The 18,004-nt window shown below is 38.3% G+C and overlaps 2 protein-coding genes across 2 annotated transcripts; both read left to right on the top strand.

Annotated features, from left to right (window-relative positions):
- The first annotated feature begins 6,922 nt into the window (after positions 1-6,922).
- On the top strand, positions 6,923-10,820 carry LOC139444173 (uncharacterized). The gene is made up of 5 exons (XM_071225070.1): positions 6,923-6,997; positions 7,569-7,801; positions 8,677-8,809; positions 9,981-10,150; positions 10,566-10,820. The coding sequence occupies exons 1-5, from the start codon at positions 6,939-6,941 to the stop codon at positions 10,766-10,768; spliced, it is 798 nt and encodes a 265-aa protein (XP_071081171.1). The 5' UTR covers positions 6,923-6,938; the 3' UTR covers positions 10,769-10,820.
- A 1,396-nt stretch (positions 10,821-12,216) lies between these two features.
- Positions 12,217-17,092, top strand: LOC139444304 (uncharacterized). Its single transcript, XM_071225238.1, has 5 exons — positions 12,217-12,275; positions 14,520-14,752; positions 15,546-15,678; positions 16,620-16,795; positions 16,914-17,092. Exons 1-5 carry the CDS (start codon positions 12,217-12,219, stop codon positions 17,090-17,092), a joined length of 780 nt encoding a protein of 259 aa, XP_071081339.1.
- The last annotated feature ends 912 nt before the right edge of the window (positions 17,093-18,004 follow it).

Here is an 18,004-nt window from a genome sequence, read left to right as displayed (position 1 = left end):
AGTGTCTCTTAACCGTGTATCCACTGAACATTACCCATAGATTGATGTCAGCCAAGACATGATCATCAGCAATCACAGCGAAATATAGAACTTCTCTACACGTTTAATCCAAATTACTGTTCACGAGACAGAGACTGGCGATTTCCCAATATCATGACCAATGCGAAAATAGGCACATTCATTAACTAGCATCATGTCAACGATTCACACGTCACGCATTACGCACCTTCACGGGTATTGATCCGACATCGGCTATAGCCAGAGGAGTTTAGTAAACAAACGTCATATAACTAGCCTTTGGATTTGCTTTGAGTTTAACTCGGGTATAGATTTGTGTACGTCCATGTAGGTTAAAAAAAAACAGTATGTAGGACTCATTCTTTCATTCTGGTCCTTGTGGTAGAGCTGTTTCACTGAAATGTTTACTGAATGAAAATATGCATATTTTCTCCAAAACAGTTATTGTGTAACAAACAGCGAATGGGACTTTTCCCAGGAATCGCGGCCTGGTCAAATCCACCTAGAACTTTTCGTAGAATGTGAATGATGATTTGCCTAACCAGCCTGACTGTGCCAGGATCCTCTTTGCTGCAGTTTTTTTAATTTTAATCTGTAAATTCTTTTGGTGTTGTTGATTGGACGAAACAAGAAATTCAGGGTATTGACACCCTCAAACGGAAAAGAAAAAGCTTGTCAGCCAACAGACCCCACCACCCTTGCTCTTCCCTCTATCACGTATATTTACCAATCACAATGGGAGAGTGGTTTGATTAGTGGGGGGGGGGGGGGGGGGGACCAGACTCAAGGAGGGGCTATCTGAACGACCACTGCATCATGTTTAAGTGTAGTGTGTTGCGAAGATCAGCAATCCTGCAAAGTCCTTCATTTGGTAGAAGTCGGCTGGCCTGAAAAGTGAAACAGAAGGCTTTCTGTTTGCTGCTCAGGACCACCCACTTCCCACTCGAAACAGTCAATGTGTGATTTTGCGTCAGAATGTGAATTTAATATGTCGATTATGTAATGAATTTAATGAGACTGTCCAACACATTGTCAGTGGATGCCCAGCTTTGGCACAGACACAGTATCTTAAACAACATGATGGAGTGGCTCGATCTTTTTTAATACCCTCTTCGCAATGCTTGTGGTTTTGACACAGAGGTCATGGTACGACCCAGAATATGTAGAGGGCGTCATGGAAAATGATAAATACAAAAGTCTTTGGAATAGGCCCATATACAGCCTCAGAAGTATCCAGGCCAGCAGACCTGATCTTGTCCTTTTTGATAAATCCAATAAAACCATTTATATTTTCTGTCCCTTTTGACACTAACGTGATGGCAAGATTCAGGGAAAACATGGCTAATATGCAAACTTCGCTTTCGAAATGTCACGCCTGCATCCCGGCAAGTACCAAGTTTTCCGCTCCCAATTGTTCTCGGTGCCTTAGGTGTGAAATCTCCCAATCTGTTGAGTGACATTGGGAGAGTACCAGTTTTGCTACCAGGAATACAGCCCTTCTGACAGTCTAGGTAATGCAGAAGGCTGCAGTGTTGGGGAGTCGTCACATTCTACGAAAAGTTCTGGGTGGGATTGACTAGGCAGCGTTTCCTTGGAGAAGTCCCATTCGCTCTCTGGGCTGTGTGTAGAGGGGGCAAAGGCCCTGAGCTGATAATGAGCCTAACCAGCCTGCGTGTGCCGAGATCACCCAAACCCTCTTTGTCGCATTTTTGAATTTAATCTGTACATCATCATAATAATGATGATAATAATAATAATAATAATAATAATAATAATAATAATCATCATCATCATCATCATCATCATCACCCACTAGTCATGCGCTAGTATACTAGTTGACAGACACAGCTTCAGCATGGCCTTCATATGACCCCAAGCCTATAATATATGATATAAATCCTAAACAATGTCACATGCTCCCCATGGGATTTAAATTATTAAACACATGTTTACGAAAGTGAGGTATTATCCCATTACCTTAATGCATAGAACAACCGTCAGCTCCTGAACGAACGGGAAAGGTTCGATTCAATTAGGTAGTGCAATTTACAGTGCATTGTTGCAGCCCCCTGTGGGTGTTACTATTCGTGCACATATAATACGTTGTTTAAATGAGTAACTGTACAACAACATTGGGAATGGCTGATGAAAAACCTTTTTGCTTCGTCGTCAGCTGCGAATGGTTGCATGATGATGATGCTGAGTAAAGGGCACCGCGGATATATGTACAGAGAGTAAGTAAATTAAAGCCACTTTGAACAATATTTCGGCCTGTCTGCTTGTTATGAGAGGAAATCCTGTAGTGGTGCAGGTCTTAGACGTTTACCGCTTTCATAAAATCCATAAGCATACTTACAAACTTAGAAACAGTTTGACTAAGGATTCGAACCCACGATTAAAGGTTTATGGCACATCTAACTTTTCACCGCGAATCATGTCATCGTATCCCAATTATGTGGATCGATGCTCATGATGTCAATCACTGGCTTCTCTGGTCCAGACTTGATTATTTACAGACCGTCGTCATAGAGCTTGAATATTGCTGCGGCGTTAAACAACAAACAAACACTCACTCACGCATATGTATATGAATACAGTTTGGGTGTACATGGAGGAATATCAGATTCAAAGTTAACAAAGCTGAACATGTGTCATTTTCCTATACCATGTTGATTAGAAACATATCCATAATCGTTAGAATTCTCTACAAAAAGCTGATTCCGACTATATCGTAAGCATGTGTTTATGTATAACTAATAAATTGTGACGATACTGTAGGTGGTTGTGAAAAGGTGAGTTTATACTGCCCCATCGGTGGCACCGGTAACAAAGAAATTGATGTTTTAGAAGTACCTGAATAAGTAAACTCTCCTTATCTAATTAGATGCATTTGTATTTTCTAATGAATTTTACTGGAAGGTGGCAGGAGCTTTTATTCATTTTGAATTTTAGATGTACTCATTCGTTACGTGTATATCACCCTTTAAAGTGTATGGCGCATGTTTGATAGGGCTATGTTTGGTTTTCAAGATTACATAATTATCATTTGATTTTCATTAATTCTTGCATGTTTTAGGCTTACATTGTGGATAACAATTTAAGAGTAGAGTGAGCGTTTTCCTGATATTTTCCTGCATATGCAAATACTTGACATAAGCTTTATACTTCAGTTAGTTAGTGTTAGCCTCCGAGAGAACCAAAGGAAATTGGAATTATCAAGGTTTGTTAACTGCGTTTGAGAATCGTTTTCTGAACAAATAATCATTTGAAGGGGGCATATGGGTGACCAAGTCGCCTTAGGCGTCGAAAGTCGCTGTGCAGCGTTGCGTCCCTTGGGCAAGCTATAGTAGTGGGTTCGAATCCCGGATCGCCCCGATTAGGTTTCCAGATTTGTAAGCACAATGCCTGTGCTCGTGGGTGTCTCCAAAGTGTTAAATACCTGACACCTGCATCACTTCGAGCTTCCCTCCCATCTTAAACTGACACGTCTTCATATGTCGAGAACACTGTTTAAATCGGCGTTAATCACTCACTCCGTATGATCATTTGAGGACCATGTAGGTGATACTCATTTCACTGATTTCATAGCGATAATTCACCCCAGTAAAAATAAGTAGTTCCACGGACATGGATGTTCTGTGATAATTCTAATCCTGTTATTGCTAGGTTCATATCAAAGGGAATGACTGTCATTCTATTCTAGGGATATAGGTGTCACAGCACACAATTAGCCACCTTGTGGCACGCACCCTCATTACAATAACTCAAAGCCCAGTCCTTCACAGTTAGCTTGTATAGGTGATAATCCTTGATTCAAAATGGACGAGTAGAAGCAGAACTGCGCTAAATCGATTCCTGAATATTTCTAAAACCTTTGGCCCAACCAGAAACAGACGCCACTAAATTAGAAAAAAGACCACACGTTCCTGAATCTGTAAGGTTAAACAAAGGAACTGAAAATCTAGACTTAAGCATACAGTGAATATCAAATAACGGCACAGTATTCTAACGGGGGATGGAATCTGCCAACTTTTAGCTTGACACTAAAGTTTTGATAACTTTTTCTCTCTTTTTTGCTGGATTACAAAACTCCATTTTTTTCATTTTTGCTGCCTAAGGAAAGTACCAAGTTGATAAACATATGCTGGTGATCTCTGGTGGAAATCGTAAATTGGACTCTTGATTTCTTATGGTTATGGAAAGGATTTTGTCGTTTATATGTATGTGGATTCTTATAAAGCTTGGACTTTATTCATTCTCATATATTATTATAGAAATACCACGCGTATAAGAAATAATTAATCATCGTCATATATTTCCTTTCAGAAAAAAGGATTGGTTTTGTATGATTGACTAGTAGATATCACATCAATGCCAAGTGTACACATGCAGTAAACTAAAACACATTTTGATTTTATTGAAAGAGAGCCTTTCCTTCATTTTAAAAAAACCCTAATGGATTATGTGGACGTTGTTTTACAGGCGTCGATATAGTCATTTTGATCCTGTGGTGTTGTGTGCATGTGCGTGTTAACGATAACAACGACTCCATGACGCAAGTCAAACTCGTTTAAGGCTTCATCAGTTCTTATCATTGCTGTCACTGCACAAATTGATTGTAATATTGTATTCTTATTCAGTATATGTGCCAATACGGCCCATAGTGCATCGTGTACGCAACACGTATTTACAACAACAGCAAAACCTGTACAATGAATATTTAAACAACTTCATTTACATGGACTATGATAACATTATCAATGTTGTAATAGTGACTTTTACAAAGTCTTACTTAAAGCATTGTTGCTCCTTAATGTTAAAATGTGGGTAAAAATAACTGATAATTTAAATAACAACGTCAACATCGGTTTGTAGGAGCGTACAGAAATGTGCTTCAACTTGGTCGTATCACATAAAACTTTGGCAAATACTTATTCCATTCTTCTAGATATTATGGACATTCGAGTGGCACATGCTATCGTTCTCTTTGTTGCAATATAAACTACTTTTAAGCAATCCCATAAACATGATTATCATACCTCCATGTCAGAATGATGAGATCTGATTGGTCCACTTGATCTTGATAAAATACTGTGTTACCCACCTTGGAGGGTTATAAATTTCTCAGCGGGGGAGTTATTCTCTTATACCAAGCCACGAGCAATACAGGCTGCATGTGGATTTCTCAGGGGCAGAATAAAGCCTTTATATCCAGCTTCAAAGCAAAAAGCCGCACGCTTTTTACGAGTCAATGGAAGTCACGTGACATAGCACAAGCTAACCTCAGATCATTCGAACGGGCTGTTTTCCTGCCCAAGGAATAAATTAAAAAAAACCGGGACGCATAAAACCCCTTGTACCCTTCGTGATCCTGCTTGTGATCAACTTATATTGTATTTCTGCTTCTGCTGTTTTGGAAAATCTTTCTGCTTTGGTATTGAATTTATTGCATCTAAATTGTCACAAACAGCTACGAAATTTCATAGATTTCATTGCCGTGAGAGAACGTTCTAGTCAAATGTTTAGCTTAAATTCGGAAAACTAATACATACAGGTGGGTTGATTTATTTCACGATATTGTTGTTGGTGTGTGTCCTTTCATAAAAGTTTGAATACCTTCAAGAATATATCACTTGGTCGACTTGTACAAACCAGACTTGATTAAAACCACACTTAAATAACAAAGGTGCATAGCAAAAACCCAAGTCTTATCACCTGATTCGTAGATTGTTTCAATAATTCATGACTATGTTCGAAATATCTCGAAGAAAGGTTAGGTGAGGTGAAATTGGGTTTAACGTCGCGTCCAAGATTATTGCACTTATATGGCGACGTACATGCACGTGTGTGTGGCTGCTTGTACTAGTACGGACTACTGTCGAGTTTATAGGGCTAGCTCAGTATAACATGCCGCAGTATAACATAAATACCCCACTCACCTGGGCGGACGCTCTACCACGAAAGCAGAAAATAAAACGGGCAAAACTTCTTTTATTATTTTCCTCTGCTATTACTAGCGAGCATTTCCATAACAAGTTGTCCTATATACAATAGAAACAAAACTGGTGACAGGATACAACCTTGTCGAACCCCTGTGAGATTATCAAAAATATCCGTTATATGGAAACGGTTATAGCTTACAGAAGTGTTCAGTTTATAGAACATATGTTGGGAAAGATGGTGCATCTTACCATGATTTCCTTTCTCTAAGAGCACACAAAAATGCTAATTCTGTTAACAGAATCAAACGCCCTTTTTATATCAACGAATAGGCAGTACAAAATGTGTCTCTTTTCCCTAGGGTATTTACATATATGAGGATATGGGATGCAAATGTTTGATCACCAGCTAAACTGTAGAATAATTTGCTCTGAATCCTGCTTGGCGTTTATGGCATTCAACTTCTCGATGATTTGATACGATTGCCCATACTGATAGTAAATGCATTTTTCAATGTGTTTAATAATAAATAGTATTCCCCTATAGTTATTAGGATCATTAATGTCTGCATGTGAATTTTAAAGATAATAACAACGGCATGACGCAAGTCAAACTCGTTCACCACTTCATCAATTGATATCAATGGTGTCACTGCTAGAATTCGATTTTTTGAAACGTCAATCCATTACATGGAGGTGTGTTCATATTCATATACACCCCTATATTCGTATATAAACTAGAATATAAACCCTATTCTTGAGTTAATATAAGGTCAAAGTCGCCATACAGATGCCTGACAACATTGTCTACTTCATTCAATGAGATAGTGCGTGACAGTTTTCTAAATTATCTTAAATCTCTTTATATCCTTGCTCTCATATGAGGTCACATAGTCAGACCAACGGGTTGTTTCAAGATAAGCAGATTAGTAAACCAAAGAGCCTCTATTTAACACTATTGCACAAACAGCGTAAGCAGCAATGGAAGCTAGGTTGTCTTCATTGATCACACTTGTTGGCATGTATATCCTCCTTTACAGGTAATAATGCATATTGAGTGAGTGAGTTGGGTTTAACATTACTGCAGTTATATCATGGCGTATAATGAAAATTGACGTTGAAGGTATTGGTACATACTTTACAGTACAACTAGCTCTCGCAAGAATAGTAAATCATGGCCTTTAGTAAGTTCATATACTGATACGTATCTTATTATTAACTGGGGCGGTCGGGTAGCCTAGTGGTTAAAGCGTTCGCTCGTCACGCCGAAGACCCAGGTTCGATTCCCGACATGGGTACAATGTGTGAAGCCCATTTCCGGTGTCCCCCGCCTTGATATTGCTGGAATATTGCTAAAAGCGGCATAAAACCATACTCACTCACTATTGTTAACTTATACTTATAGTCAGAGAATTCTTATTATAGAAGTCAGATTCAAATGATTAAATGAGTGAATGATTCGGTTGGGGTTATCGTCGTTTTGAACAGAATTTCTGTCATATCACATTATTTAATGTGCATGATCATAACTTTCAAAGACCAAGTAATGTCAACACATTGCTAAAGTAGCTATATTGAAAATCATACAAACTGTGACTGTGTTTGTTTCAGAGGCTACTGCACAATGTCAGTAAATGAATCATTAACGAGCTTTATGGGTGGAACCATTCTCAGTTACTTTGTTGACGTTAAAAAATGTCATCAATACTTGGATCCCTGCGTAAATGTGACGTCTTTCTATGGGAGAGAAACAGGAGCATATATTGTGTATTTCAACTATAAAAGATGGTATTTTTATCTGCCGACTGAGAATTACGTTGATGGGAAGCAATTTAATCTGTCAGGTAAGGTTTACTTTTCAAAACATTCTTAAAACAGTTAACCATTCAAAACTGGGTTACGCAGGTGATCTCCCTTGGTTGAGATCAAGTGATATCTCCTAGGAGATATGTTGCAATGAAATGTACGTCATGGTGTCACGATCAAATGACATAATAATATCTCTTCCACTGAAGACCTTCTCAGTATATAAACTTTCTTGAATAAATAAAAAAATTCTGTTGGTATTTTGGATTGTTTATGACATTATAATTTCGAGAGGCTGTTTATGAAAAATAAGTAGTTATATACAAGGCCGAATATCTGGCAAGTATGTATTTATACTAGTTTACCTTACACATTCATATATTTTCATTACTCCTTTACCTGCTGAGACACGTGGAAGCGGAGACTGGTTATTCTTTGACGTTGACGTTTTGAATTAAAAAGCATGGCAATGCAATTATATGAAACATCATTGTCACTGGCTATTAGAAAGAGATATGGCTATTAAGGGATAAAAACCGGGGAGGGAAATCAGTTTGGTACCAAGCGTTCACGTGAACATCATCATAACAGCTCTTGTCTTGCGATCAATGTTCGGCAATCAGTCGGGTTCGCGAAATACCCATGTACGGAGCGGCTGATTTGACATCCAGACACGAGGTGTATGCAAGCCCCTTAAGTATTACTGATGAAGATAGATGGTATATAAACCTTATCCAATAGGAACACGTCCCCTCAATACATTATATATATAGAAAAGGTATGATAACGATTATTTTCCACTTTCTCGAACTCATTATTAGAACAATAAATTTAATGAAAATTAGTTATGGATTGAAAAAACCCTGTTTCTTGACGCAACCGAACGTTTTGAACAAGCCTTCTTTTCTAAAAGCACCTGTCATTCGATTAATGGGAACTTTCATAACTCCATCTGGCAAGATCACGGTCAATGTGAATGACATCAACTCTGATGGCTCTATACTAACAACTGGTTATCTAGAATGTCCTGGAAATGACGAAAAACCGTATGTATGTTTCTCCACGTAATTGTCCCTTTTGTTAAATGCACCGAACGTATTGATAACTTTAAAATATCATTTTTTTATGTCATTTACTAATTATTATTTACATTTCTGCTTGAATGGTTTGTTACGAAACACTTTGGAAAAGTATGCTTATGTTGAGCAGGAATTCGATCAGGATTTCAAAAGAAATAACAAATATGCGAAGTATCTGCAATACTTGATCACTTTGCACACACAACACGGGGAAGGCAGCATTATTTGTAGACACAGTTACTATCATTCATCACAATAGACGGTACCTCGCGTTCGGAAATAGGTGATAAAGCAACACATCAGTAACGCAGGTGTATTGACTGTGGTATCAAGCACCGCGCCTCGCATAGTTTTTCCCATGAGTTGGCGAGTTGATGTTGCACACCAGTGTCATTCATCAAATATCACAGACCTTAACCAACCCAATCCAGTCGCCTTCTACGACCAGAAACGGGTGACCTATTTCCTCTCGAGGTCCCATAGGAGTTAAAGCGTAGAGAATAACAAACCTCTTTGTAGATAACTATTAAAACACTGGCTATCACTCAGCCATCTTTAATGTAGGCGTGTGTCTTTGTGTAACTACGGAAATTAAAACAATGAAAAACATTCGTCATGACAGATTAATGTGGACTTGTCAGAAATTCTTCAGAAATGATCGCGTCTCTTCCAATACATATGACAGATACAGACTCATTTGGATGTGTACAAAATCTCTACGTGTGCAAAGGCGTCAATTATTTTGATATTTCATTAATATTCGATCCAAAAGAGAACTTTCTCTGTTAGGCCATTATAGTTTCTTACAATGTGGAAACAATGTGATTCATCACTGATTTTATGACTGATGACGGATGCCAAACGGAATAAGGATCTATACCGAAACGTCGCCTTTACAGTAAGTAAGGATAAGAATTTATGGATGAACAACTTCTTTATTACAATTACAATTCATCCATAAATTCTTGTCCTTACTTAGTACTCCAACTTCTAAATGCCTATCAAAGAAGCCTTTACAGTAATTAAAGAGGTTGTTATCCATAAATTGTGTCTACTTTGATTAAAATGTGTTCCCTTTTAATGAACACATATACTTTAAGTCTGAGATTCAATGCTAAGCACGTATCATTGTCTTCAGTGGAATCGAAATACTTGCGGATCACAGGAATAAAACATCGTTGGACACGGTGTCATCAGTTAAGACAGTCTTAAACTCAGCACTTGAACTGTCATTTGCTGTCAACTTCAGCGACTGCACACCACCAGAACACATGGAGGCATATATGATTCTTGGGGGAGTCATCAAAGGTATACAATTATGTTTTTTGTTGTTGATTTACCTGTACCCGATTTCTGAACATAATTACAGTCATATATTTTATCCATAAGTGTATTTGATGATTATCCACCTTTTTGGGAAGATTGTACGCCCAAGAGGGAACAAATAATTCGCATATGTAAGTTTTAATGAGAAGTTATCATTATTACTCAACATAAAAGAACAGGTTAATATTTTCACGATTCTCGTTCAGATAAACCACAATTAGAGAAAGTCTGAAATTAGGCACACAATGGCGTCAACGTTGTGATGTCACGTTGGTTAAATAGACGTTTCGTTAGCTACTGAACCAATTTCTACAAAACTCGAATGCGAGCAAAATCACTTCCAGCTACGGTAACATTGGTGCCTATAGTGACTTGAGTTAATTTTTTTCTGTTTTAGATATCCAAGAAGATGGTCTTGGTGGTTATACATTCACTCAAATGACACTTGCCCCAGGATCGAGTTTATTGATTGCTGTCAGAATACTAAGCACAGGGGAGGTGATAGTTGGTCCAGTGGATGATACGGACGGTGGGGCTGGCGGCAAGCCCTACCCCAGGCACTGTATTCTTGGAAAGACCTTCAAATTATATGCTCAATGAACCGTTGTTTTGAAAGAAAGTGGCGAACGTTTGCCATTTCTTATGAAGATGATAATTGTGTTTCATAAGCGAAATTTTATATCATGCAAACAATAAAAGCTCTATAATTCATGTTGATTGCTGGTGTAAAAGGAAATTAAAAATTCTTTACAGATTATTCTAAAGGCACTTACCAGCCACATTGCGTATCACTGTATCGCCAGTGAGTTATGTTTAACTTCGTGATATGTAATCACAATGATGACACGATATGGTCATGGGCGGTCATATCCCCACACATTTAGGTTCACATGTTATAAATATCAAATATCTAAATATCAAAACCGCCTCCGTGATCTTTTGGTAGAGCGGAAGGTCCGAGGTTCGATCCCAGGCCGCGTCATACCAAAAGACCTTAAAAGATGGTACTTGTTGTTACCCTGTCTGGCGCTCGGCAATAAGGGGCAAAAACAAGAACTGTCGGCTCGGAGTCAGTATACTGTGTCGGGGTGGGGTATTCATGTTAAACTGCGATGTGGTATCTCAGTGAGCTAGAACCCGGTGCAATATAAGTGCAATAATCTTGGACGCGACGTCAAGCCCAATTTCACCTCAACTCATATAGAATGAGTTCTGTTCCTCATATTCCCATAGGCTATGGCGAATCACGATTGCTTTCTTTACAATTACTTTATGGTGCCAAAATCCACATCGAATTGTGGGTGGGGCAGTCGGGTAGCCCATTGGTTTTCCCAAAATGGGTACAATGTGTGAAGCCCATTCCTGGTGTCCCCCGCCATGATATTGCTGGAATATTGCTAAAAGCGGCGTAAAACCATACTCACTCACTAACTCGAATTGTAGGTTTGAAGTTTCACATTACGTACACTGTACGGGTTAGGGGGGATATGTAACTGGCATATTTACAGAGAACCACGACTCTATAATGAGATGACCACGTGACCAATTTATATTAGACAATTCAACTAACTCTAGTTGAGCCAGCAATCTTATAGATAATGTACATATCCCTCTTATCTCCTTATGGCGCCATGATAGACATTTACTTTTTAGATTTTGACCCAAAGTTTGAATGCGCACATTTTGTATCAATGCCAATGTCTCCAGAATAGTTTATCAAAACGGAAAATACGGATTCCATGCCTCCTAACAATGATGCCCTCGGGTCTTTTCACATTACTGTCTGATCCGACCTTTTTATCCTGGTGTTCTACTTGAAAGGTTTGTATTACCTGCGTAAATGATTATCCTTACATATACTCATTTATTCTGGCTTCACTGGTACAATGGTATTCAGATTGTTTAACGTTTCTTACACCCGTTTTTTAAATATAGGATCATCCTAAGGTTTGTGCAGAAAGGATGTTGTTCAAAGTACAGATAAGTAGATAAGTAACACAACTATTTCGCAATCGACTTCAGCGTTACAGACAACTTCTTAGATAGCGATGGGTTTTCCTAAATCATTCTGGAGTGCATGTCTTGTTGTGAGCGTTTTTCTACCGCGGTAAGATGAATTATTAATGTTTTATAAAGTTATGGATTCGCAATATATTTATTGTTTGACACTCTGACATTCAAGTATCAGGTAGATGACATCTATGTTACTAGGTCTCCAGTGTCGGGTCGCCTATATTAGTATCCGTGTTACATATTGGTAGATAAGTTTAAAAATACAGCGTCAGATTCTTAAATTATGGTTCAACTACAGCTATATCTATCTTCCTATCTTTTTATGGCATACTTCTGGAAACGCTCCCTCCATTTATTAAAGTACTTTCTTAATATTATATTAAGTGCAGGGTTAATGGTGTCCTGATATTATCAAAAGTTAAATGTGAACAAGTTTATATACTCGACTCCAAAAGAAACGCACATCCTAAAGTATGGATGTCTCTACCTGAGATTATCCGTTGACAACCGACGCACTGTGTTTGCCGACACAGGTTTTTGGTAGGGTTCTAATTACCTGCATGGCAGTAGTTGACGCTAGTCGGTGGCGTTGGCGCAAGTGAAAACGGATCATAACCATGTTTCCGTTAAAATGTTACACGTGGACGTATGCTTCTTGAGCACCACTGCGCACTGTTTGTATGTGCATTACGGGCATTATAACGATACACCGTAGTGTGGTGAACGTGTAGATCTCTTGCCATTCATGTTGCCGTGTTTGAAAGCTTCAGTCATGATCAATACTCAATGACGATAGCTTATGCCTAATCAGTGTCACTCAAAGAACTGTCGGACAGTTCACATTCACTTCAACACCTCACAACCCATTTAAAATCCATTAAAAGCGCGCATGTTGCTCTTAGCACGTCCTCAGAAAGAAACATTCTGGTCATTTTGCCATTTTGTTGATATGTTCAGTGTTGGAATCTGAAAACGATGCATGGACATGTTATTCTTTCACTATGTATCTTTTTGTGCAAATAGAACACTTGAATTGGAAATCAACGAAATCGGAAGTTAAAACGTGAAATGGGCTTTTCTTCAGGAACTTCAGGAACTTACCGTATATATAACAGCAAATAGAACATCACTTGTTCGTCTTACTCGTATCATTTTGTTGAACAATGTATTTTTAAGTTTAGTTCTTAATAAGAAAAGCAAAGTCACTTAAGAGAACAATCGCTGTTTTAGGTGTATTGCAATATTAATAATATCAGTCACCAAATATGATATTAATTGCATACCGACCAACTACTCAAAACGTTCTTATGTGCAGAAAGATTCCGAACATTTATTCAGATGAACTCATAGATGATGCATCGATGCAACGTGTTCATAATCTCACATAAGCATTCACTGTTGGGTGATTCGAATTGTGGATTTTGGAATTAAGATTAAAGTTCGTGAAACGCTAATCAAAACAATCACTAGAGTATCTCATAGAAATAGAAGTACCATAATGCATGGGGCATAGGCGGAGTAGCGGTATATTGTTCGCTATACAAAGTTCCTCCCCTTTGCTGTTCCGGGATCTGCAAATCGACTTCTCGAATCCCAGGTTCGCCCACTTTCTTACGGCATTGCAATGACACAATATACTGTTACAGTAAAAACTGCGTAAAACCAAACCCACTCACCACTCATCACAGTGCGTGATGGGCGAGGTATGATAAGGGCTCTATTTGGAAAAGTCAAAACTTTGAAATATTTGTGCGGAAGATATCAGACATGTTCAACAAACTCTCATATATTTGAACTTCTGACATGAAGAAATACATAAATATGGCTTATATATGTTACAGTCAATGTATATAATATTAGTCAATGTACACATTGCCTGATTATAGACATTTTATTAAGCTTTTATATTAACGTTTTCTTTTTGTATATTTGATTGAGTGATATTTGTAGAAAAATCTATGCATGGGCTAGTACCGAAACCCAATATGAATCTTTTGCCGCATGTTTATACCGTTATCAACATCTCCCAAGAAAAACAGTTTATATCAAAGACACGTGCATGTTCAAATATTTGAACACGCTTCGCGAAAACCTTTAAAATAAGCCTTTTTGGCACGTTAAACCTGAACTATTCATGACATGTAAGCGTTGTTATATATATTTCATGCAATGGTTGAATTTCGTATTCTCATTCATATGAAAACATTTGATAACATAAATACTTGTAAACTAAAGGTTTTCCGCATTTCTTAAATTATTCATATTCCGTGGGCGACAGGGTCCTCATCACACCTGTACAAATGTTTTCATTCTTCATATGTCGTTGTGTTTGTTTCAGAGGCAACTGCACAATGTCAGTAAATGAATCATTAACGAGCTTTATGGGTGGAACCATTCTCAGTTACTTTGTTGACGTTAATAAATGTCATCAATACTTGGATCCCAGCGTAAACGTGACGTCATTCTATGGGAGAGAAACGGACGCCTATATAATCTATTTCAACCAAACAAGCTGGCATTTCTATCTATCAACTGAGAATTACATTGACGGGAAGCAATTTAATCTCTCAAGTAAGATATTTTTTCGCCAGTTGCTACTTAATTTCTCTTTAACCATAAGAGGATAAGCAGGAACTGTAACTCCATTTGCATGCTTTATTGTCAAGGACGAGAAATAGGCACATATGACATACACAAAGGTATATTTCCGGTGCAGTTTCCTTCAAGAATAATAACTGACATATTTAGTTTCTTAAAGTTATTAACTCAGCTTGCATTATATCTTCATTTTAACTATATGGCCGAAGTATATAAAATGCATATGCTTTAACTCTGTCACTAACAATATATGTTCCTCGTACCTCACCTCCTTTCTCTCGAAACAACAGCGTCCGTGGCCTAGTGGGTAGAGCGTCTGCCGGGAGAGCGGAAGGTCGGTGGGTCGATCCCTAGGCCGCGTCACACCAAAAGACGTTAGGGTGTACTTGTTGTTATGAAGGGGCCTAAAACAAGGACTGGTCGGCTCGGAGTCGGTATAATGTGTCTGAAGGGGGTATCCATGTGAAAATGTGGCTTGATATCTCAGAGAGCTAGCACAATATAACCGCCTTAAGTCCGGACAAGTACAAGCAGCCACACACACCTGCTTACACGTCGCTACATAAGTGCTATAATATGGAACGCGGCGTTAACCCCATTTCACCAAACCTCACCTTCAATGAAACCATTCGAACCTCCTAGTGTAGCAAACATGATGTTGTTAATAGCAGAACAGAGCATTGCCAATAACAAATTATGTGCATCTGGACTGACATTGATATCCAACTTCTGCACAGGAATTATCGATAGTCCTTTTATATTTAAGCACCCGTCATTCGATTGCTGGGAACCTATATTACTCCATTTGGAAATGTAACTGTCAATGTTATTGACCTTGGCCCTGATGGATCTCAACTCTCCAGCGGTTTTATGGAGTGTCCAGGCAACGAAGAAAAGCCGTGAATATAATCCCTTTCATTACACTAATTCAATAAAATGATGTTCCCTAGCTTTTAATTGGCAAACTCAGCTGTAATAAATATAATCATACTTTTCACTTTTGTCATCGTCTTCCCATGCCTGACAACATTAACACATATCTATCTACATTATCATTGTTTGTGAGATTTCCAGTCAATTCAGCTTCGGCTTTTTACACAATTCGTGCTCACGCAGCATTATCCATGATCGTAATGACTGAAGTTTTAATGATCAATCAAATATCCCTGCATTGAATTGGTCGCTGGTAGATGGTAATACAACCATCACAATCTCTAGTAAATATTTTACAATTCGTCTTTCAAAAAGAAAAGGTAACATTTTTATTCACCCCAAACTGTAATGAGTGAGTGAGTGAGTGAGTATGGTTTTACGCCGCTTTTAGCAATATTCCAGCAATATCACGGCGGGGGACACCAAAAATGGGCTTCACACATTGCACCTATGTCGGGAATCGAACCCGAGTATTCGGCGTGACGAGCGAACGCTTTAACCACCAGGATTCCCGACCGTCCCTCCCAGACTGTAACTAGAGTTACCAAGTATAGCTCCCTAACAAAATCCCTCAACCTAAGAAGAAGGCGTGATGCATTCATGACTAGTAAGACTTTACTTGGCAAATCAGCAGTAGTTTCACAATAGTGTTTAGACCTAGCGTAATACTTTTGCAATAGTTAAATTCTCCCCATTAGGCAATCCTCGTATGGATGGTTGAAGGGTTGTCTCTTAAGACAAACGAAGCATACGTAATGAATCCATATCCAGACCAATGTGTTTACATTCTCCAATACTCTTTCAAATCATTGATGATAAAAACTCAGATGAGAAACAGTTTACTCCATTTTTGACTAACAATCCGCTATTATTGCTCAAGTATGAAAGTCATGTATTATCTTTTCAGAGGTATTGAATTATTAGCAGGGCAGCGAAATAAAACCTCACTGGCAACGGTAGCATCAATTAAGACAGCTTTACACACCGGGGTTGAGCTGTCCTACTCAGCCAACTTCAGCGACTGCATGTTATCGAGACTCAGTGAACCTGTTGCTGTTTTGATCATCGGGGGTGTCATCAAAGGTACAAATAGCACGATCTCTTCATAAATGGTTCTTGTAAAGTTATTTTATTGTATATATAGTTTCAATTTAGACGATGGTATGTTTCTTAACATTATATATGACTCTTACTGTTTCAGAGATTGAAGGAGACGGTCGTGGTGGTTATACCTTCAGTCAAATGACACTTCCTGAAGGGTCGGCTTTATTAGTCAAAATCCTGATACAGGAAACAGGGACGGTCGTGGGAATAATTAGTGGAATATCCTACCACTGGATTTGTACACTTGGAAAGACATTCAAAATATACGCTCATTAAACGGTTTTAATTCGTTTGGTCGCATGCATCCTTACTAGAAATATTATGTACCAACGGAAAAAAACAACTGTGCTTCATATTATGTCAAACAAGAATACAATTTATTCTGAAGGCATCTTTTCGACTGTAAGGTCATACATGGTGCACAATTTGGATGAGTGCGTGTTTGTTGGGAGTATGATACTCACACACGTGTTGTTGTTTTTAACGTTACATAATGATTATCTAGCTATCAGGTGCTCATTAAAACACTTTTGTTTAACCGTAAATAACGCTTATCTCTTTGGAGATGCTATCTACAACAGGGCAACATTCATGACTTGCCACGGGCCGGTCGTCCACGTGTTAGGTCACGTCAACAAGACAACCAAATTCGGTTGGTGGATCTGTGGAATCGATACCAAACTGCCACATTAACAGCTTCCTGGAAAAAATCCTGGACTGAGTCAGTACAATTCTATTTTCGGAAGTGGTTGCAAGTATGTAATCATATTCTAATTAACATAGCATGATCAATGAACACTGATAGCTTCTTAAGAGTAGAATTATCCGTTGTTGACATTATCGATATATATTTACTTCTTAGAAAGTCGTATTTTGGACAAACTAACATAAAATTTACTCCGTCACCAATGCCATTTAAACCACATTGCTCACAAATTCACAATTTTTTATGAAAGTTTCTATGTCTGCCTGCTTCAACCATAAATCTGTAAGAGCTGCATCTAAATTGTGTTGAGGCTATTCTAAATCTTTCAAATCATATATCGAGCAAAATAGTATTCTTAGGAAATAAAGCTTGTAATACTAACATATATGACCATTTTTGTAAGTAGATATCCTTTGGTGTACAGATGATAAGAACGGATCTGTATTACTGGGTATACATTGATTATCCGAAAGTCCATTCAT

Source organism: Haliotis cracherodii, unplaced genomic scaffold (assembly GCF_022045235.1).
Source record: "Haliotis cracherodii isolate W230 unplaced genomic scaffold, xgHalCrac1.p SCAF_5, whole genome shotgun sequence".
Lineage (NCBI taxonomy): Eukaryota > Metazoa > Mollusca > Gastropoda > Lepetellida > Haliotidae > Haliotis > Haliotis cracherodii.
This window is presented reverse-complemented; position numbering and strand designations above follow the sequence as displayed.

Bases quoted from the DNA above. Each gene is read 5' to 3' on its own strand.
- LOC139444173 (XM_071225070.1), top strand. From the start codon at position 6,939: ATGGAAGCTAGGTTGTCTTCATTGATCACACTTGTTGGCATGTATATC. The intron at 7,802-8,676 runs GTAAGGTTTACT...CTTTTCTAAAAG, and splicing joins GAAGCAATTTAATCTGTCAG to CACCTGTCATTCGATTAATG. The intron at 8,810-9,980 runs GTATGTATGTTT...CATTGTCTTCAG, and splicing joins CCTGGAAATGACGAAAAACC to TGGAATCGAAATACTTGCGG.
- LOC139444304 (XM_071225238.1), top strand. From the start codon at position 12,217: ATGGGTTTTCCTAAATCATTCTGGAGTGCATGTCTTGTTGTGAGCGTT. The intron at 12,276-14,519 runs GTAAGATGAATT...TGTTTGTTTCAG, and splicing joins GTGAGCGTTTTTCTACCGCG to AGGCAACTGCACAATGTCAG. The intron at 15,679-16,619 runs GTGAATATAATC...TTATCTTTTCAG, and splicing joins CCAGGCAACGAAGAAAAGCC to AGGTATTGAATTATTAGCAG.